We start from the raw sequence: 22,139 nt of genomic DNA on the forward strand, positions 1-22,139 counted from the left end.
ATTTATAAAGTAATAGGAAACCCAGATCATTGTTAAGTCCTTTCATATTAGTTACATAGTGTCTTTATCATTTTAATTCAAACACATTATATTTCTGGATTGTTTTACATTTCCCTCTTAGAATTCTGACCATAAAGTCATTGATGCAGTATTCTAGTCCTGAAAAGTGTTCCCTTACAGATGTGTCATCTTGGCTTGCTTGGTGGCATTTGATCTTATGCTTGTGTGAATTAATTCTTGTCTAACATCTAACCTGTCTCTCCAACATAGCATTCCTCTTCACATTTTCTGCACTGAATAACATATACTATATTTGAGGAAGAGCATGAATAGAACTCCCTTATGTTGAATATTTTTCCCTTGTATCTCTGTGGTCCTGTGATATGTGCTGGTACAAACTGTGCCATTCTCTTCTGTTTAAGCTTCTGTTGGGAGCTTGCTTTTCACTAATTTTTGTTTCAGATTGGGTTGGATATCAAAGACCATTAATGGATATGGACTTGCCTATACCAGTCAAATTCATCTTTGGCTAGCAGTAAATCATAATGCCACAGTTTACACTTACATAAGGGTTGCCATATCGGGACAGACTGAAGGTCCATCAAGCCCAGTCCTGTTTCCAACAGTGGCCAACCCAAGTCACAAGTACTTGGCAAGAGCCCAAGAAGAAAAACAGATTTTATGCTGCTTATCCAATGAATAAGCAGTATATTTCCCCAAGCCATCTTAATAATGGCTTATGGACTTCTCTTTTAGCAAATTATCCAAACTTTTTTTTAAACCCTGCTAAGCTAACCACTTTAATTACATTCACCGGCAACAAATTCCAGAGTTTAATTACCCATTAAGTGAAGAAATATTTTCTCTGGTTTGTTTTAATTCTACTACTTAGTAGTTTTATCGCATGCCCCCTAGTCCTAGTATTTTTGGAAAGAGTAGTAAACAAGCCATTCTCATCTATTAGTTCTACTCCACTTACTATTTTATAAACCTCTATCATATCTCCCCTGAGCCATCTCTTCTCCAGGCTGAAGAGTCCTAGCCACTTTAGCCTTTCCTCAGAGGGAAATCGTCCCATTTCTTATTATTTTCATCATCATTCTCTGTACCTTTTTTGATTCCGCTGTATCTTTTCTGAGATACAGTGACCATAATTGCACACAGTATTTGAGGTGGGGCTGCACCATGGAGTGATACAAAGGCATTATAACATTCTCTTTGTTTTCCTTTCCTGATAATTCCTAACATCCTATTTGCTTTCTTACCTGCTGCTGCACACTGAGCTGAGGAATTCAACATCCTTCCTGCCATTTGCAGAGGGGGTCCTCTGCCGCAGCCGGATGATGGCAGCAGGGATATTTCCCCCCCCCCCCTGATCAGTGAGTTGGCAGGATTCCCCGAAGCTGCAGTTTCGGGGAGTCCTGTCATCTCAGCTGATCAGGGATTTCTTGCCGTAATCAGCTGATGACAAGGGATCCCTCAGCAAAGATAAGCGGCTGAGCCGCCTATTTCTGTGCTCAGGCAGGCGTGATTCTCTAAATGGTGCTAGTGACATGGGTGCTGGTTAGAGAATCTGGTGGGGTAAGGCGTTTGTTCTTTAAGACAGACACGATTCTGTAAAGGACGCCGGTGCGTGATTTTCAGTTGCTTCATAGGTGGTTGCCGAGACTGGTGTCCTACTAAGAAACAGCCCCAATATGACAACTTGTGCAACAGAATAGTTGAACAGTATAACAGTGTAAATTGCAATGTACACTGACGTGCACATGGATGGAGCCATACAAACATTGGGCCCGAAATTCTCCTAAGTTTGAGTTATGTTCTACCTTGGCCTCTCTGAGTATTTAAGTAGCATTTGTTATGAAACCAGGATATAACTAGATTAGCTATGTTCATTCTCCTTTCCTTTCCTGGGGTTTGTTTTTTTTAAATTGTTGTCCCTTCTTTTGTGTATCATCCTCTACAGTGTTTTGCTTTTAAACCTGTTAAACCCCCTTGGTTTGTCCTGCATGTATTCCCAAACATTAATTTTATATTGTACTCCACCTTGCTATTGTTATTGAAAGGCGGTACATCAAATCTTCTCAAATATAATAAATTACTTAAATTAAATTCTTCCAGACAGAGAGGTCCAGCCCATGGGAACAACTTACATTCCTTAGGAATGGCTAAGTATATCCTTAAAGAGGAACATGGACTTTCCCAGAGACTGTTTGTTTCCTCATCTGAAGTGGCTTTCACCACAACCTGGCCATGAAAGCCGATAGATTTTGCCATATCAAATGCTCACTCATCATCGGATGCTTTTCACTACCCACTCTGTTGAGTTTTTTGCCTTGGAAAAAAAATAGGGTCTACAGCCAAAGTCCATACAGATGCGCAAAGCCCTATGATACCATGATTATATAACTAACTGGCCAATATTCAGTTGGCAACAGTGAGTGTTTTTATGTCTGCCATTGGTTACATTCCTAGATATTTATGTTCACTTTCACTTTATTAGATTCTTGATATACCGCCTTTCTGTGGTATGGTCAAAGCGGTTCACACACTACACACATGTAATTTCTCTGTCCCTAGTAGGCTCATGATCTAAGTTTATCCAGTCCTAGGCTGGCCACTACAGCTTTAGGTGATTAATTGTACTGCTTATAGATGGAACTGTTATTTATGCAGTCCAATTTAAGACATTATCTTATGTGATCAAGGGCCAACTTCACCCCCGAAATGTCCATAAGTTAGCTGGTTTTGGCGCAAGTGCTCTGAATATTCAGTGCCATTAATCACTTAAGTGCTGCTGAATATCGGCAGTCAGTCACATAAAAGTGATTTAAGTGGGCTTAAATAGTTTTGAATATCACCTTATATGCCTTTTATATATTTTATACAATCAATACTACTGCACTCTTCTCCAACAGACTAGATAAGCATTCATTCATATATGACCTCCACCAAAACTCGTTCCTCTTTAGAAACCAGCCACCTGAATGCTAACTTGATCCTCAGATGCACCATTCCACGTTCAAAGTATTTCATTACGTTAAGCTTAATGTCCAATATCTTCACTGGATCAACTTTTTAATTATGTTCATACTTATAATATTATAATTTTTAGATGCTTAAAAAATATATAAGTTAATTCTTAAGACTTAGCTTTAATGTTCTGGTCTCTGTTAGGGACTTTCTTCGCCAACATGTTTCGCAACAAATGCTTTTTGAAAGTTGGGTCCCTAATAGTAACACGCCATCAGTCTCGACCATAATTTTCAGTAGATGGGGTGGAGGTTATATATTTTATAGTCACAAAATAGTAACTGTAGAAGGCAATTGTAGTCCGTTTTGAGCTCTTGTGGTTTTGAGCTCTTGTGAGGATTTGATGGAATATAGCAGCACTGATCTAATCTTATACAGATTAGATTAAAGTAGCCAAAGAACAATAATAAAGAGTAAATTTACTGCAATAGGCACTACTTCAGCTAATCAAGGTTAAAACCAGAAAGGTACGTAAAGGAGAAGAAAGTCTGAAGCCCACATATTTAAATACCTTCCACTTACATACAGTCAGAACAAAATGAAAGTGTCGCTACTTATCTCAAAAGGTTAATTACAGCATTTGACAACCTCGAACAAATGTCTCCGTGTATCATTTACCTTGCTCCTCTAAGATCCCATTTGGCATCTTTTTGTCACCTGCGTTGACAACAGCTTTCCTCTGTTTCCTGAACCTTCAAAACAAGCCAGCAGGTTAAGGGTTTGAAAGACAGACATGTTAAGCTTCAAACAACTCTTTTCAAAATGGTTTTATACAAACCACATAGCTCCTGAGGAAAAAAAAAGCGTCTCTTATCAGTGAGATGGAGGAAGCTTCAGCTCGGCGACGCTGCACTGAACTGAAACTTCTGCTATGCTCTGCAGTTTCCTTAGCATGCCGAGTAAACAGACTTACGCAAACTAGTTCAGGCTTGCTGTATATGATCTAACTGGGAAATATCAGTGGCTGGAGCTCCTACCTAAAGTAATAGCCAGCCAGAAGAATGAGTAATATGAACACCAGAAGTGGTACCAAGATTTCAACCAGCAGTCTTGGGCCTGGGTTTCTACTCTCTGGAGATTCAGTAGAGCCTGTGAATTAAACAAGAGAAAAGGGGAAATGCATGAATAAGAAAGGCCTGTCCGGAAGGGCACTATGAAAACCACACCTATAAGTCAAAATTGGCTAAGCATTTGTTTTAAAGTGCTAGTACTTCATACATTCTAGCTAGGATGTCTAGGTAAACATTTTAATTAAACAACACTAAATTCTGGAGACAGTATGAGAGCAAGTTTTACTTAGTATTACAGGCAAGAGCTACTGAGTCTGTTTTACCCAGGAGTGGTTTTAAATTTATTTATTCAGTTTTCTATACCGTTCTCCCAGGGGAGTTCACAACGGTTTACATGCGTTTATTCAGGTACTCAAGTATTTTTCCCTGTCTGTCCTTGCGGGCTCACAATCTATCTAATGTACCTGGGGCAATGGGGGGATTAAGTGACTTGCCAGGGGTCACAAGGAGCAGCATTGGTTTGAACCCTCAACCCCAGGGTGCTGAGGCTGTAGCTTTAACCACTGCGTCACACTCTCCCCCCCTAGCAGCAACACCCAGAGCTTATTTATTATTTAATTCAACTTATATCCCGTCCTCTTCAGGGAGCCCAGAATGGGTTACATGGTAATTCAGGGTTGGGTGATATTTAGCGCCGTATCCAGATAGCTAACTGGGCATAATTACAACTGTCTTCAGTGCAGTCCAATATGACCTTTTAGCATACAGGCACCAGCACTGAACATAAATGGGAGCCCGAGACCCCCGTGTCGATGGGCAGAAGGTAACACAGGGTTGGTAGGCCCTTATGTTCTCCATCGGCCGGGGTTGTTAGGGGGTGGGGGGAGAAGTGTCAAGCGAGGATTGGGTGGTGGGCCTGTCACGTAGGAGCTTTAAATTAATTGATGGGGAGGTTGGGAAGCATGAGGGGGTGAGGTTTTTTAAGGCCGGGACATTGGAGGACTCAGCTCCTTCTGGGGTCCTCCAGGGTGGCTATTCCCACCCGCCCACTGCTTTAGGCAGTGGATGGTAGCTCGGGGGTGTGGATCTCCCGAGCTACTGGGTCATGGGGCTCATCAGGTGATGAGCGGTGGGTCGGCGGGGTGCCGTGCCTGGTGGGTCAGGTGACCCGGATAAAAGGGGCATGAGGTACATGCCACTCTGACCCTTGCTGAGGTGGCGGGGTCGAGGGCACTGAACGATGTAATTTGGTAGCTCAGGAAGAGCTCTTTGGTTATGATGTTAATTGAAGTTATGATAAGTTAATGTGTTATGGTGTAATAAACTGAGCTGCGGCTAATTTTTACCATCATAAAGACTGTAGTGTGTTTGTAGTAGAAAGGGGAGGGGGGAAGGTCATGATGGTTGTGGAGGGGGGTGTGTATGAGTATGTAGGCGGATAGCAGGGCCTATCCAAATCCCACTGTTAGTAGGGTTAATGGGTCCATACTGATGATAACTGGATAATGCATTGGTGGTCAGAGCAGATATTCGGTGGCACTCTCCAGTTATGAGCCTCTACTGCCTGGTTAAATTATTTTTAAAAATATAATAATAATCAGGCCCTAAATAATCAGCCTTCAATGGTAGACAAGAGGGAAAACTACACCATAAAGTAAATCCAGTAACTGAAAAAGTACAATCTTAGTTCTAGTTTGGTGCATAACTTTTAAAAAGCGAAAGCGACAGTGGATGTCAGGCATTATGACCATTCCTAACAGAGAAGCAAGTGTAAGGAGTAGCCCTCCTGAAACACAGAAATGCCGACTGTACCTGAATTAATAAGATTGCCTGCAAGTGTGGTAGCTGTAATAGGCTCACAATAACATATAATGGAATTAAGGAAAGGTTTATACTGCTGTTTAAATTAAAGTCCACTGCACTGACCACTAAGCTGCCCCTCTGATCTGCAGATACACCTGTGAGGCCATTTTTGTACATATTGCTAAATACAGTAGAATCCTGATTAACTGGTACTCAAGCAACCAGCACTCCCAACCAGCAAAAAAAAAAAAAAATCATCCTCCCTCCAGTCCCCGAAGCAGCAGCAATGGCGGTCCTGAGCTGTGAACCCCTCCTCCTTCCCTCTCTCCCTCAAGCCCTGAAGCAGCAGCAGTGGTCCTTAGCTATGAAACAACCCCCTCGCCAGCTCCAAAGCAGTGGCAGTGGTCCTGAGCTGTGAACCCCCCCCCTCCCTCCAGCACTGAAGCAGTGGCAGCGGTCCCGAGACGTGAACCCCCTCCCTCCAGCTCTGAAGCAGTGGCAGTGGTCCTGAGCTGTGAACCCCCCCCCCTCCCCCCAGCACTGAAGCAGTGGCAGCGGTCCCGAGACGTGAATCCCTTCCCTCCAGCCCTGAAGCAGTGGCAATGGTCCTGAGTCGCAAATCCCTCTCCCTCCCTCCAGGCCCATCAGAGGCATGGATCCTGAGCTACAAACCCACCTCCCCCCACCTTTCCTCCCTTACCGAAGCACCAGCAGCAGCCAGTCAGCAGAGGTTGCGCTGAAAACAGGCTGATTGTGGCCAGCTATGGCAGAGCCTTTCCTCTGCCACGTCACTTCTGAACTAGTTATCTAGCATCCACCAATCCCCATGGGTGCTGGATAACTAAGAGTTTACTGTAGATGTTTTATATGCCTGCTTTTTTGGTGTGTATATTTTGGGTGTTTCATTTTGGATAATAACTGCTCATTTTGGATGTTTTTACTTCAAGAACATCCTTCTCATGTATTTTTGAACAGGAAATCCCGACGTCCCAATTCTGACTTGCATGATCTTTCAAAAATGCCTCTCTATGCCTCTAGGGGTAAAGCAGCAGAAATCATGCCTAGATTGAAACCAGGGATATTTACGCCTGCTCAATGGCAGAAAAAATATTCACACACAAAGTGTACACATATTTTCTATACTAAGGGTACAGTTCTATAACTCAGCGCTGTACAAATGACATGGGCAGAGAGCCTTTTTAATAAGAGTGCTTACTCCTTTGTGTTGTTTTTCCTGTTGCTTTTTATGTTTGCAATAAAATGGAATGATCGGTAATATCAAATACCAACGATTTATATGAGAATATCAAAGGCAGATCTTGTGGCTCATCCAGTACATAATTTAAGCCTTCCAGCACAGAAACCCACAGCATAGCCCCGATTCTTACAAAATTTATATCGATCAGTGACTAGGCAAAGTTATAGGTTTCTTTTTTACTTTTATTTTTTATTGCATTCCAGATAAATACATCACCATATTACTGGGATAATAAAGAATACATAAAGGCAAAAAATATATACACAAAGCAGAAAAATATTTTATCACATTTTGTCTACAAAATAATAGTAATGAGATCCAAGGCCTGGGGGGGGGGGGGGCCTACCTACACATGGGAGATGGGAGGGGGTGGGTGGTGGAGGGGAAGACTGTGATGGGGGGGAGGGGGAAAGAAGAGACATTGTTCTGGGAGAGTTGGCAGGTTTTCTTCTTCTTAAAAAAAAAAAGTTTAAAATACTTATATGGGCCCTGGCTTGGTATTGGGCCAGAGCCTGCATAAGATAGGCGGGTGAATTCAGGTCAGATTTTGAGCTATCCTAAATTCACCCTCTCATCTTATACAGGCCCTGTTTGAATATTGCTGGATCCCACATAATCTCCAGGTCCTCCCCAGCACTACCCTCTGGCCTGCCCTTGACAGGCCCAGCTTTTGGGGGGCTGGTCAGAGCTGTATTCAGTGGCACTGCCCAGCTTAGTTTCTGCTGAATATCAGTATTTAGATGTCAATCAGCGATTTAAATGTGTCTAGCCTGCTTACATCACTCTAAACATCAGGCCCACAGACTCCAAACTGGCTCATTGCAACTTCTCTCCCAATACCCTGGGAGCAGCATTACCTCTTACCCATCTTCTGAAGATGCTTCAGTTGACATCTAAAGTGACCTATAATTTGTCTAGCACTCTTAATATCAGTTCTCTAGAGCAGTGTTTTTCAACCTTTTTACACCTATGGACTGGCAGAAATAAAAGAATTATTCTGTGGACTGGCGGTTGAAGAACACTGGGCTAAGTCGTGGGCCAGAACCCACCCATCTCTACTCAATCTCCACCCCAGACCCCGCCCCCATAATAGTACTAATTGCACCTTGCACGTCCCGTGCCTCATCTGGAAGCCTTCCCTCTGATGTTGCAACGTCAGAGAGAAGGCTTCCGGTTCAGGCGCAGGATGCCCGTAGGAGCCACTGCCCGTGGCTTTGTGCACTGAATCAGTTAGGAAGAGGGAGCTGGCTCGAAGATAACGCCGCATCGATCGCACCGTGGACTGGCGGTTGAAGAACATTGTTTTGGGCCTGATGCACGTGCTGGCCCTGTGGACCGGCAGGAAATTTCTGTGGACCGGCACTGGTCCATGGACCGGTGGTTGAAGAACACTGCTCTAGAGTAAGCTTCTTAGGGCTCCTTTTACAAAGGTGCGCTAGGGCCTTAACGCGCGCAGTAGTGCACGTTAAATTCCCGAGCACGCTAGCCACTACCGCTGCCTTTTTAGGAGGCGCTAGATTTTCGGCTATAGCGCGCGGTAATTTTGTGCATGCGCTATAAACCCTAGTGCACCTTCGTAAAAGGAGCCCTTAGTTTCTTAAATGAAATAAAGCCGAAATGAAGAAAGCAAATCTTCTCATATGAAAGATAATAGGGTTTAACTTGCTGTCTAGCGATACCATATCAGGACAATATAACATTAATGCATTGTTTTGGTCAGAGAAAAGGAATCACAACTGTCTGTAGGTACTTTTTCTTGCAACAGTTTTCAAAATGAAAGTACAGTACATGTACTTTTCACTTTGAAGTCAGGTGTAAAGTGTAGGATGTAGAAGGTTCATTTGTGAACATGCATGTACAGTGCACGCAAATTGATTATATACCTGTATACCTACAAAGTAATATGTGTACAATTTATTTGCATGCATACAATGTGAACAATTGCGTAAAACGAAGTAAAAACCCCCAAAAACTGTTTAACATAGAGACTGACTGAACTTTTTCAATGACCATGAACACCTGTACTTAGTACTGTGAAAACTCTATTTACATTGTATCCCCCAACTCTTCTTAATGCTTAGTTAGCTGTTCTATCGGTCTTGATTTTATTTTAAACTGTGCTCACCTTCCAGCGCTTTAGAAATTTGGATTTGGCTCATGTCCTTTTCAGTTGTAGCTCAAGGCTAGTTACATTCAGATTCAGCAGGTATTTCCCAGTCTCTGGAGGGCTAAATATAATTCCTTGGGACTTAGATTTATAAAATTTGATATAACACATTTAAATTTTAAAGCGGGTTACAATACAAAATAACAATTCATACTATACAAAATATAATGTAAAAAAACCCAAACCCTTCACACAGATTCTACGCAGCCAGTCCTTATATGTCAACGCTGAGAAATGTAAAACACAAACTATGAAAAATATTTTTTTTTAAATCCAGGAGGGTTAAGTGTCTTGCCCAAGGTCACAAGGAGCTGCAGTGGTAGGGAGAACAAGAAGGCACTCTCTAAAGTTAAAAGGGGATAGATTCCGTACAAACGTAAGGAAGTTCTTCTTCACCCAGAGAGTGGTGGAAGACAAGTTCCTGCTGAACCGGAACATACGCAGGTAGGGCTGGTCTCAGTTAGGGCACTGGTCTTTGACCTAGAAGCCGCCATGGGAGCAGACTGCTGGGCACAATGGACCACTGGTCTGACCCAGCAGTAGCAATTCTTATCTTCTTATGCAGTGAGATTTGAACCAGGTTTTCTACCTGCTGTTCTAACCATTCCTTCACTCTACTGATAGCAGTGGTAACATTAGGGGACAACATTTATGGGGACCCCCCCCCCTTGAAAAAACAACTCTAGGAAAGCGATATGATCAGACAGAGGTAAAAGAGAATGAATGAGAAAAATACTGTTGGCAAATATGAAAGATCCTTCTACCCACTACACATTTTCTCTTTATGAACCACATGCAAACAAACAACTTAATAGATTTTATTTTATAAAACCTTGGGTTTTGTTTTGTTTTTTTGTATACTTTATATGCTTGCAGAATATTTCTGCATTTACAGTTAGTTAATGGCTCAGGGTCATACAGTGAGAAGCGGAGAAGAGCATCCAACCAGAAGTTCTTCTTGCAAACCACCAAGCAAAGTCACAAAGAGTACTTGTACTGAATCCACCAACACCGTGTAAATAAATATACTATGGAGTTTCGCATGTAAAGAAAAACAAACACAACTAATGGTGCCAGACTACATTCTTCCTGTTACAGTGACTCTTCAGGTAAACAGAAGAGAAACATATCACTGTAATGGGAAGACACTCACCCCTAAAAATGTTATGGCTGTCCTACAAACTGGATCACAAACTTTCAGCCCAGTTTTGTAATAAATTAAAAACATTTTACTGTGTTGTGAAGTACTGCAAAGCAGAATAGAGAAAGAGTTATTAGAAGCAACAGGGGTCAAGATTCAAAGAGGTTTAATGGTAGGAGAGGTTCCTGTTAAAACCCTTTGAGCAAGCCAGCCACCGATTTTCAGCATCACTTTAACCGGGCAGATACCACTGAATATCTCCACTAACCAGCCATTCACTGGCCAGCTAGGTTAGGGGCAGTCAGGAGCGGAATTTGGGCAAAGCTACAGCTTAGCCATTTAGTGGCAATATTCCATCCATTAACTGTCTAAGTAAACACAAAAGACAGGAAAAAGGCTGATTTAACTATGCGCCAAGTTAACTGGGCACTGTCTGAATATCAGCCAGTGACCGGTTAAGGTCCAGTCAGTGCACATACCTGGGTATTCAATGTCAGAAACCGCACATACCCAGCACTGAATATCTAACTTTAGTTCAGCTCGTGGCTTTGAGTAGACCTGCCAAGTCTCCAGCATTGAGCAAGAGACTCCTGCTTTTGTGGGTCATCTCCTGCACTCCCGCTGGTGAGCCAGGGTTTCCCATTGAGAAGCTTCCCTGTCCAGTGCCAACAGAAGACGCCTTAATAAAACATCATCCCTTGCTACTATGGGATCAGTCTCGTCATAAGAGCTGTGGGACTGCTCCCGTGGCAACAGGAGATGAGGTTTTATTCAGGCATCTCTTGCTGCTGCTGGAAAGGAAAACTGCTCCTTGTGCCATGGGCAGCGTCAATGGTGTGTGCTAGGCAGTGGCGTACCTAGCCTATGTGGCACCCGGCGCCCATCATTTTTTGACACACACCCCATCTGTATGAAAAACATGATTTTTAGTAACAATCCACATGTCACACAAGAGTGTTCCTAGGAAAAGGCAGCACCTTAACAAACTGCAGTGAGCAGTACGTCAATAAACCCATTGTAAAACTAAACAAGCCAGTCTAGTACAGATCAATCCTAACAGAAAACCACACACAGAACACAGAAAAACACCTTCGCCTAGTATGGAATATGTCATCACAAACTAACCCCTCCCCTTTTACAAAACTGTAGTGTGGTTTTTAGCCATGGTGGTAACAGCTCAGACGCTCATAGAATTCTGAGCATCAGAGCTGTTACCACCACGGCCAACGCTAAAAAACGCTCTACAGTTTTGTAAATGAGGAGATAAAATAGAAATACGTAGACAAAGGTTAAATTGAACCACCAAGAAGCTGGACTCTGCATACAATGCAACATCACAGAAACAGCGATGCATCTCCCCTACAGCAAAAAAAATAAATAAATTGAATTTTTTTTCTACCTTGTCTTCTCTGGCTTCTGCTTTCCTCATCTTCTTGTCACTCTCTTTCTTTCATCCACTGTCTACCATCTCTCTGCCCCTTATGGCTCTATATGGCATCTTCTATTCCCTTCCAGAAACTTTATGCCTCCACCTTTCATTTCTCCCTTCACCCCCATTGGTCTGGCATCCATTTTCTTCCCTTCCCCTCCTCCAATGGTCTGGCATCTCTCCTCTCCTCTTCTTCCCTTCCCTCTCCCACACCCCCTTGGTCTGGCATTTCACTCTCTCCTCTCCCTTCCCCCCACTTCCATCAGCATCTGCCCCTTTCTTTCCCTTCAACCCAATTCCATCCAGTATCCTTCCCTCTTATGTGTCTCTCCCCTTTCCCTGCACACTAATTCCATGAACATCTGCCCCCTTTCTTTCCCTCCAACCCAAATCCATCCAGTATCCTTCCTCCTTATGTCTCTCTCTCCTTTCCCTGCATACCAATTTCATCAGCATCTGCCCCCTTTCTCTCCTTCCACCATCCTTCCATACCACCCTGACCCCCTTTCTCTCCCTCCACCACCCTTCTATGTTCCTCTCTCCCTCCAGAAAGTTCCCGCGATGACTGCCGTCTTCCGCCTCTACTCTGGAAGACGTGATGTTGGAGGGAGTGGACTGGAAGCCGCAGTCATCGCGGGACCTTCCTGCACTTCAGCATGGCTGCCGACTGCATCGGAAAAAGTACGGCAGCCGCACTGAGGTGGAGGTGTCAATTAGAGCAGCGCGGGAGGTTCTGGACCCGACTGGCTGGCTGTGCATCCCCCTAGGGCTGGCACCCGGGGCGGTCTGTACCCCCCGCCCTTGGTACGCCACTGTGTTAGAGTAGAGCTCGTATGAGTAGGGCTGGGCAAAGATATGGGCAGGCTGGGGACATGCCTTAAATCTCCCGTTGGAAAATCTGGCCCCCTTGGCAGCTTTTTGTGAGCAGCTTACAAGCTGTTTACCACTGCAGGCTTATCATTACCTCCAACATGTTTGCTTTGTAGTTGTGCAGATCCTAAGCTAACAGAATCTTTTTAGACAAATACAAGGCCGATTTCAAGAATGTAACAAACTTATGCAGCAAAGTTATACACTGATATCATGTTTCTTCTGCAGCAGTACTGTCACAAAGGTCAGATGACTCCCTTCTTTCAATTTTCCAGATCAAAATTATGTTGCTGGCTTTTGAAACAGTAGAACTAGAAGCAGAAAAACATGACATAATCAGTGTTAAGATAAACAACGAGAGAGGGAAGGATAAGTATGTTGTGCACATTGTGGGAGTGGTGGCTTGATCATATTCGTCTCCAATTTATTTTTGCTTTTGCAGATGAAAATCTCCCACAGTTGCAATTACTACTCTTCCTGATGTATTGCAGTAAACATGGATAAAATCAAGAAGGCTAGGATGGAGAATGACCAGGGTTTACACTTTAAAATCAGCCTTGAAAGAAGAAGAATTGAGAGATCTGCAAGGCCAAAGTAGCTGTGAATGTATACAGTAGGGCTTGCTATTTTGAAAATAACCAACCCTCCAACAAAGAGACATATTGAAAAAAGCACATTTAGAACCATATTTAGCATTTTGCACAAAAGGTGCTTCAGCGTGTAGAAGGCAAGGGGGAGCTGCCAAATTACCTCATTTCTGAAACTGGCAAACCAGTACACTGTGTAATTCGTAGTGCTGCTTCTTTCATTTCAAATCAGCATTCAAGGATGTAACAGCATCAAGAAGAGAAGTGTCAAAAGAACACAAGGCCTGGCTTTAATGTGTCCCACTAGAGCAGTGTTTTTCAACCTTTTTTGGGCAAAGGCACACTTGTTTCATGAAAAAAATCACGAGGCACACCACCATTAGAAAATGTTAAAAAATTTAACTCTGTGCCTATATTGACTATATATAAAGTAATTCACTTGAGTGCCACCGCCGCCATCGGGAACAGGCCGGCGCCAAGTTCTCCCTGCTTCTCTTCCCCGCGGGGCCGACCAACTCTCGCCACCCGTCGTCAATTCTAACGTCGGAGAGGACGTTCTAGGCCAGCCAGGCAGCGATTGGCTGGCCCAGAACGTCCTCTCCGACGTCAGAATTGACGCGAGTGGCGAGAGTTGGCCGGCCCCACAGGGAAAAGCAGGGAGAACTTGGCGCCGGCCTGTTCCCGATGGCGGCGGTGGCACTCAAGTGGCTAAAGAGCCACAGTTTGCCGGCCTAGGGACAACACTGGAGGGTGGCCAGCTGTGCACCCCCTTGGGACGTAAACCCGGGGTGGGGCAGACCAACCCCCCCCACCCTGGTATGCCACTATCTGTACCTCACTCCCTCCCTATGACCAAAAATTCTCCTTTCTTCTATTCCCCGTGTACACAACCATCTCTTTCCCTCCCTTCCTCTCTCCAAAGTCCATGCCTTCTGTGTCCAAACACTCATTCCCTCCCCCACCTCAGCATCTCTTTCCCTCCCTTCCTCTCTCCCAAGTCCATTTCTTCTGTGTCCAAAAACGCATTCCCTCCCCCACCTCAGCATCTCTTTCCCTCCCTTCCTCTCTCCCAAGTCCATGCCTTCTGTGTCCAAAAACCCATTCCCTCCCCCACCTCAGCATCTCTTTCCCTCCCTTCCTCTCTCCCAAGTTCATGCCTTGTGTCCAAAACGCACTCCCTCCCCCCTTTTGTGTTCCGTGTTTGCCTCCCAGCCCATCTTTGCAACTTTCTCAGCAAAACGAAGCTCAAGCCGCGAGGCTTGTCTTCTGCTTCCTGCCTGCCCTGCCACGCACAAATAGCCAAACGGAAGTATTCTCCGACGTCAGCGCTGACGTCGGAGGGCAGGCTTTGCTTAAGCCCTCCCTCCGACGTCAGCACTGACATCGGGGAACGCTTGCGATCGGCTATATGTTAGCTGCAGGGCAGGCAGGAACAGAAGATGAGCCTCGCGGCTCGAGATGTATTGAACTCCGCGGGTCCCCCGTCCAGCTCTCTCCTGTCCACGTGGGGCGGACCACCCCTCTCCCTAGACTGTGGCCTAGGACCCTGGGGGAGCCCGGGCCCCCTGTCAGCTCCGGGCCCCTGAATGCAGGACTGGTGGTACTGCCCTGATGGCGGCCCTGACCGTACGGCACACCAGGCAACATCTCGCGGCACACTAGTGTGCCGCGGAACAGCGGTTGAAAAACACTGCACTAGAGAATGGGTTACTTAATGAACTCTGTCTTCCTTTTCAAGGTTTCTCTCCTATGCTTTAACCAATAAGCTTCTTAAAGTATTTTTTTAAATGTTTTCTTGGTTCGCAGCAGAAACATGGATGGAGGAATAGTGGTTAGACTGAATTCTACCCACACTCTTCAGATACCAGACTACAACTATTCTTGTTAATTGTGGACCTCTGTTAGATTGCAAAAATTGGATAGTTCTTTGTCTAATAGATGTTGGCACTGCCATCTAGAAGCAGGAACTTTAGATCATTTATTGTTTCATTGCCCATATATTATGAATTTTTGGAAATCAATTTGGGACCAAATTAATAATTTATTAGATAATCCAGTGGCATTATCCTATGATACTGTGATTTTTGGCATGGAAATGAGAGCAAAAAGTCAGATTTCTGCGAACAACAATAAATTGTTACTTATAATGACTGGGGTTGCCATTCAGCAAATTACATATAATTGGAAGGATTGGAAGAGACTAAATTACAGTTTTTGGTGGAACTCTTTGTGCCATATTTATAAAATGGAAAGATTTATTGCAGTACAAAGAGGGTATTTCAAGAAATTTCAGGATGTTTGGAAACCATTAGCAGAATTTTGTAAGGATTAGTTGAAAATGTTTCCCTTTAATGTATCAATTAATTTGGGTAGGGTGAGGGATATTTTATTAATATGTTTTTTTAATAAGATTATGGAATATATGGTAGGGAGGGGTGGGAAGAGGGAGGGATAAAAATTTATGTACTGTACAAATGAAAGAAGGTAAAATGATATATTTATTGTTAATGTGATTTAATGTAATTTTGAAAATGAATAAAGAATTTATTAAAAAAAAAAAAAAAAGTTCCAAATAATGCTGCAAGAACACAATACGCAATCACTGTATCTCCAGCATTGGTATTTAGCACCAAATGGCATTTCCTGTTGGGGGTCACCGGTTAAGGCAGCATCCACAGTTTTTATATAAAATGTTTACACAGAAATCAAAACTTATTTGAGCCACTCCTATGCAGAGCCAGCATTTAGGGCTCATTTATGCAAGTGCGGCAATTTTTAGCACTTTCCAGAAAATATTCACACATGGTGGATTATATTCTAAATATGGCACTGAAAACATTGGCTTAGATAAAAATGTACATTAAAGTTAGGGGCAGTTTATTTGTAACAGGAAGAAAATTAAATAAATTTAAAGCACCTTCAGAGAAATTAGTGAGGAAATGCTGAGGGCTTCTTTGGGGATGGGCCTATGCACAGAACAGGAAGCTTGGGGGAAGCTGCACAATAGTAGCCATCTCATTAAGAGCCCCAAGACTGTTACTGTGAGCTGCAGGGAGATCAGAGAGTCTTGCAGTAGGAAGAATAGGGGAAGCTGCACATAAAAGCAGCTGTCTCATTAAGTGTCCCAGGAGTGTTACTATGAGCTAGAGGAGAGCAGACAGTTTAAGATAGTACATGGAATTGGTGAGGACATGGTGTTTCACTGTCTGATCTGGAGTGTGAGTGTGTGTGTGTTTGTAAGGAGTGGATATTTTTGAAATAATATTTTCTGTAAATGTTTGATTTTGTGAGAAATACTGCAAATTAAACTTGCTTATGGGCTGTTGAGCTGAGCTGTGTACTGTGAGAAGGCTGTAAAGCAGGACAGCTGAGCTTGTGTGAGTTGTGGATCAAGAACTTATCTGATACTTGCTGGTTCTCATAATTTATTGAGATGTCTAAATTAAGTTTGGAATTATATTTCAAAGGAAAATTGATAACTTTTAAAGTGTGTTTCAGAATTTAAACTGGAATTTTGTGTCTCCTGTTGCTAAAAAAAAAAATAAATACAAATTGTTAAACACTGGGAAATAGAGAATTTTATCCTTTCACTTTGTAAGACCACTGATTCAACTCAAATTGCCTACTATTATTGGTGTTTACAGCAAATGTTTTGTATGTAATTTAGTATTCAGCTGTTTTTCTGCTGGAGTGCATCCCTATAGTCTTTTCCGATTACTAATCTGCTGAGCCCTTAACCAGTATACACCAACCATTGTGTGAAGTTTGGAGAATCTGAAACTATTTTTTGAAAGCTAAATGTTCTGAGAACTGAAGGTCTAAAACCTTAAGAGTAGTCTCTTGTCTTGGAATTCTGAGAGGTTATGTGGTACAGAGCTATTTCCAGTTAGTATTCCTGATATACAGGCAGGCTATGTGGTACTGTGAGATAATTACTGAGGAGTTTCATTATTTCTGAATCAAAGATACTTAGATATACAGATAAAGCTGAGGTTGCTCAAATATTGTGTAAATCTATGTATTGAAACTCTGTGAGCTATCAGAAACATTTTTTTTTGTTTTCAAGGCAGAGTCTGCTTAAGGATTAAAAAATTATTTTGCACATCTAGTTAGAAATACATGACCTTAGCCTAAGACAACACTGACTTTAGCCTGCATTCATCCAGGGAGGTTAGGGTTTGGCTTCACTTCATTTGTTTACAGATAAGATAGTAGCAAGCATCCGGATCATCAGAGAAGCTGCTGGTTTCAGACAGGTGATAGGATAAGAGCTTTGCAGTACCCAGCACAAAAAAGTGGCAATACAGGTAAAAAATAGGTTTTATAAAAATATTTTTGTGTGTGTATATATATGTATGTTTCCTGAGTGTCTACTTCAGCCAATCTCAGTCTTCAGGGCACACCGATTGGGTTATCAGGATATCCACAATGAATATGCATAAGATAGAGTTACATGCAGGGTCTTGATTGCATGCAAATATAACTCATGAATATCCAATGTCAATATCTTGAAGATCTGATGGGACTACGTGTGCCCCAAGGACTGAGTTGAGAATGTCTGGTCTACTTTTATGCTAAATATTGAAACCAAAAAGGGGGGAAAAAAATTAACCAATACTCAAAATATAGTTTATTATTTATATTCCGCTTTTATTCAAAGTGGATTATAACAGTACATATATAATACATATATAAGTTTAGAACAAATGCTAGGAAGTTCTTTTTCACTCAGAGGGTGGTAGATACATGGAACGCGCTTCCAGAGGCTGTTATAGACAAGAAAACATTAAATGGTTTCAAAGAAGGTTTGGATAGATTCCTAGAAGAAAAAGGGATTGAGGGGTATAGATAGGTATAGACCATTGCTCAGGCAATGGGCCTTATGGGCCACCGCGGGAGCGGACCGCTGAGCAGGATGGACCAAGGGTCTGCCTCAGCGGAGGCAACTTCTTATGTTCTTATGTTCTTATACAAGTTTAGCATCATTCAAACACCAAGTTTAGCATCATTCAAACACCACATGTGTCAAAACGGGTATTTTATCTAATAAAAGATGACATATCAAAATTCTAAATCTTTCTTCTGCCAAAAGGACATTGAACATTCCATTCTATTAGACTTGCATATTATTTCTCCTCCCCCCCCCATATTTACAAAACTACAATAGCGGTTTTTAGCACAGGCTGGCACGCTAAATGCTTTGTGCTGCTCCTGATGCTAAAAACTGCTATCGCGGTTTTGTAAAAGGAAGGTATGAGAAGCACATATTTCATCTCACAGAAAAGATGACATTCCAACAGTTTATTAAATTGACACAAATCTTTCTACTGTGTTGATAATTTTATAATTCATAGTGCACTGTAAAGTAATAGCAGATATTTGCAATATAACTATGTACTTTTAAAATTTTGACACCATATGCTGAGACAGCATTGACTTTTTATCTGAAGAAGCCATTGGTGAAACAGAGGTTCTCCGCTGGGATTATATCAAAGATAAGTAGTGTGGATTTTACTATTTGGAGATTCAATCACATATGTAAAAAAGTTGTAGACTTGAAAAATACTTTTCAATGTGCTAAGCAGTGCATGGTTTACAAACAAATAATCATTAAAAAAATGTAAGCAGAACATTATTGAAATTATGCATGATATGAAGGTATGGAGTTAAGCAATTAGATTTTGGAGACTTTTAACTAATGACTGGAATGGGGGTCAGTGATGTCAGCACTGTGAGTTATAAAATTGTCAACACATTATGACCATTCAGGGGATTTTTTTCCTCCTGTATTTATTGTTCTCATATGGATGTGCGGTGACACACATTAAAAAAAAAATATTATTGGTCTATGTTTAAATCCAAGAGAAACCAAAGAAACACTGTGGAGAGACGATGTTCATGAAATAGGCTTTATTCAAAATGCATAAATATATAGCAATCCACATAAACATCTTAAGGACCTAGTCCACTGGGAGCACTGGACCCAACATGGTCCATTTTAGACAAACGTGTCTTCCTCAGGGGTCCCTGCTAGTCCTAGGGTGGAGGATATGTGGAAAGGCAATTGCATAGAAGCTCCGCATGAAATGCGCTTCAGTAACCAGATCAAAGTGGTTAGGAACTGATACTACCAATCCAAGCAACTTCTTTTTCCTGCTTCTCAGAATCTGAGTCACAATGAACAGCCAGTACCATGGTTAAATCTATTTCTGCTACTACTGCTATTTACTATTTCTATAGTGCTAAAAGGAGTATGCAGCGCTGTACATTGGGTATGTAATAGACAGTTCTTGCTCTGAAGAGCTTACCATTAGAGAATGACACAGAGACAAATTTTTCCCTGTCCAGACCCCGTGAGTTCTTTTCCTGTCCCTGCCCAATTCCCGCAAGCTCTATCCTCATCTGTACAAGCCTCACTTTAAAATCATAAGTGTTTGAGGCTTGTACGGTTAAGGCAGAGCTTGCTGGGATGGGGCAGGGTCAGGGACAAAACTCATGGGGACGGGACAGGGAAATTGAGTTCCTGTGGGGAAGGGGACAAATTTGTCCCCGTGTCATTCTCTACTTACAGTCTAATTTGGACAGAGTTTCTTGCAGAAAGAATGATAAAATGAAAATAGGTAATTTTACAGTGAGTGGAAGTTAGAAGTTGAAAGCAGCCTTGAAAAAGTGGGCTTTTAGCATGAATTTGAATACTGATAGAGATGGAGCCTGACAAAATAATAGAAGTCTGCACGGGAACGGGGATCACAGGTCTTCCCACGGGTCCCGCGGGGGTCCCGCGGGAATCCCCCCTAACCCACGGGACTCCCACGGGGACCCCCCTCTGGCCCACGTGACTCCCATGGGGACCCCCCTCTAGCTAACGGGACTCCCACGGGGATGGAAGGCTTTGGAAGCAGGGTTCGTCCATATAATATAATGGACACGTCATCCTTAGTAGAGGGGGGTTTATAAGTTAATTACCTGAACAGAAAACAAAAAAAAGGGTTCAACCAAAGAGATTCCACAAGGAAAACATCAGCGCAAACACAAAAGAAATTGGAATTGATGATCCTGTCAGAAGTAATTGCTGCTTTTTATGGGGACGGGCGGGGATGGAGGTAATTCCTTGCGGGGATGGGGACGGAAAGGATCCTGATAGGAAGGGTGGGGACGGAGTGGATCCTGGCAGGGACGGGTGGGGATGGAGAGGATCCTGGAAGGGACGGGTGGGGACGGAGAGGATCCTTGCGGGGACGGGCAGGAATGGGTGGGATTTCTGTCCCCATGCAACTCTCTACATAATAACTCAAGCAGTCTGTTCCATGCATACAGCACATCAAGATAGAAGGACGGAGTCTGGAACTGGCAGTGGAGGAAGAGAATACGGATAGGAGGGACTTGCTCGATGAAAGGAGTTCACAGAGGGGAGCACAGGGGGAGAGATATTGAGAGGCTGCAGAGAGAATGCACTTGTAGGTCAGTAAGAGGAGTATGTTTCAGAAAAGGATGAGAAGCCAATTAAGTGAGTTGAAGAAAGGGGTAATGTGAGTATAGTGGTTCTTGTGGAATATAAGTCATACAACAGAAATTTTGAATGGGCTGGAGGGGAGAGAGGTGGCTAAGTAGAAGACCTGAGAGAAGTTGCAGTAATCTAAGCGAGAGGTGATGAGTGTGTGATAAGGGTTTTGGTAGTGTGCTCGGAAAAGAGAGATTGATTTAGTAACATTATAGAGGAAGAAGCAACAGGCTTTAGCAGGTTGTTGGATCTGAGCGGAGAAGAAAAGAGAGGAGTCAAAGGTGAACCCGAGATTGCAAGCTTCCGAGACAGGGAAGAGGAGAGTGTTGTCCACAGAATAGAGAATGGGGATGGGGTTGGTGGGAGGGGGAGATAGGTTTAGGTGGAAAGATAAGGAGTGCGGTCTTAGCCATATTCAATTTTAGATGGCAGCAAGACATCCAGGTTATAATGTTAGATAGGCATTCTGAGATTCGGGTCTGGATTCCTGTATTTCTTGTATTAATGTTTATTGTCTACCACTATACAGTATTACATAAGCACATGCTGAAAATGATCAGATTATACCAGATGGTCCCTAAAAATATAGGGCTCGACTCGGTTTACAAAAGAATATGATTACAAAAATATATTGGTTTAAGATAGATCTTTAGGAATTACATTCTAAAAAAACGTTGAAACGTCTTCTTATCAAAAAACTGTGGGTACTTAGTATGAATATACTATAAATGGATGCAAAAAACATCATAATCACAGTTTGTTCAACATTTTAAAAATGTATTAAAAAAAGAAAGAAAGAAAGAGAGATCTCTTTAAATATCCAAGAATTTATTATCAGACAAATGGCAAATTGTATCAGGTACAAAGACAGGGCTTTCTGATCTACCCGGAAAATATTTGATTTGCCATATTATTAGTCTGCTATTGAAACAGACATAGAGATCACTGGTTTGATATGTTATTACTATTTGGGTACAGTGACACAGTGGCCAGTGGACTGGCCACTGTAGAAACAGGATACCGAGCTAGATGGACCATTGGTCTGAGCCAATATGGCTATTCTTATGTTCTTATGCACATAAAAAAACCTTTGGCAGTTAATGTCTGCATATCAACAATACATAGTACCCCTTTACAATTAAAAGTAAATACTTTTCCTTATTGAAGTTTACAGATCCATCTATCAATAGAGTTCTAGTGACTTACCCACAGACAATGGTGTAGTTAGGACTGAATGGGTTCTAGATTAAGATGTGCCTTTATAACACCTTGGTGGTAGGGACCCCCAGGAGCCGACTTTACAAAACGATTACTACTACTACTACTACTACTATTGCAAA

The 22,139-nt window shown here is 42.6% G+C and overlaps 1 protein-coding gene across 11 annotated transcripts in view; it reads right to left on the reverse strand.

The window, feature by feature from the left end:
* PTPRE (protein tyrosine phosphatase receptor type E) overlaps nucleotides 1–22,139 on the reverse strand; it is a 318,077-nt gene that overhangs the window by 123,442 nt on the left and 172,496 nt on the right. For 10 of the 11 annotated variants that reach the window (XM_033941674.1, XM_033941670.1, XM_033941667.1 and 7 more), the window contains 2 exons: nucleotides 4,011–4,122; nucleotides 3,652–3,725 (listed from right to left, as the gene is read on the reverse strand). In XM_033941674.1, coding sequence (XP_033797565.1) covers nucleotides 3,652–3,725; nucleotides 4,011–4,122 — 186 coding nt within the window. Of the gene's footprint in view, nucleotides 1–3,651; nucleotides 3,726–4,010; nucleotides 4,123–9,229; nucleotides 9,249–22,139 lie in introns of those variants that run through there. The other variant, XM_033941675.1, reaches the window with a different exon arrangement.

The sequence above is a fragment of the Geotrypetes seraphini genome, chromosome 4 (assembly GCF_902459505.1).
Source record: "Geotrypetes seraphini chromosome 4, aGeoSer1.1, whole genome shotgun sequence".
Taxonomy (NCBI): domain Eukaryota; kingdom Metazoa; phylum Chordata; class Amphibia; order Gymnophiona; family Dermophiidae; genus Geotrypetes; species Geotrypetes seraphini.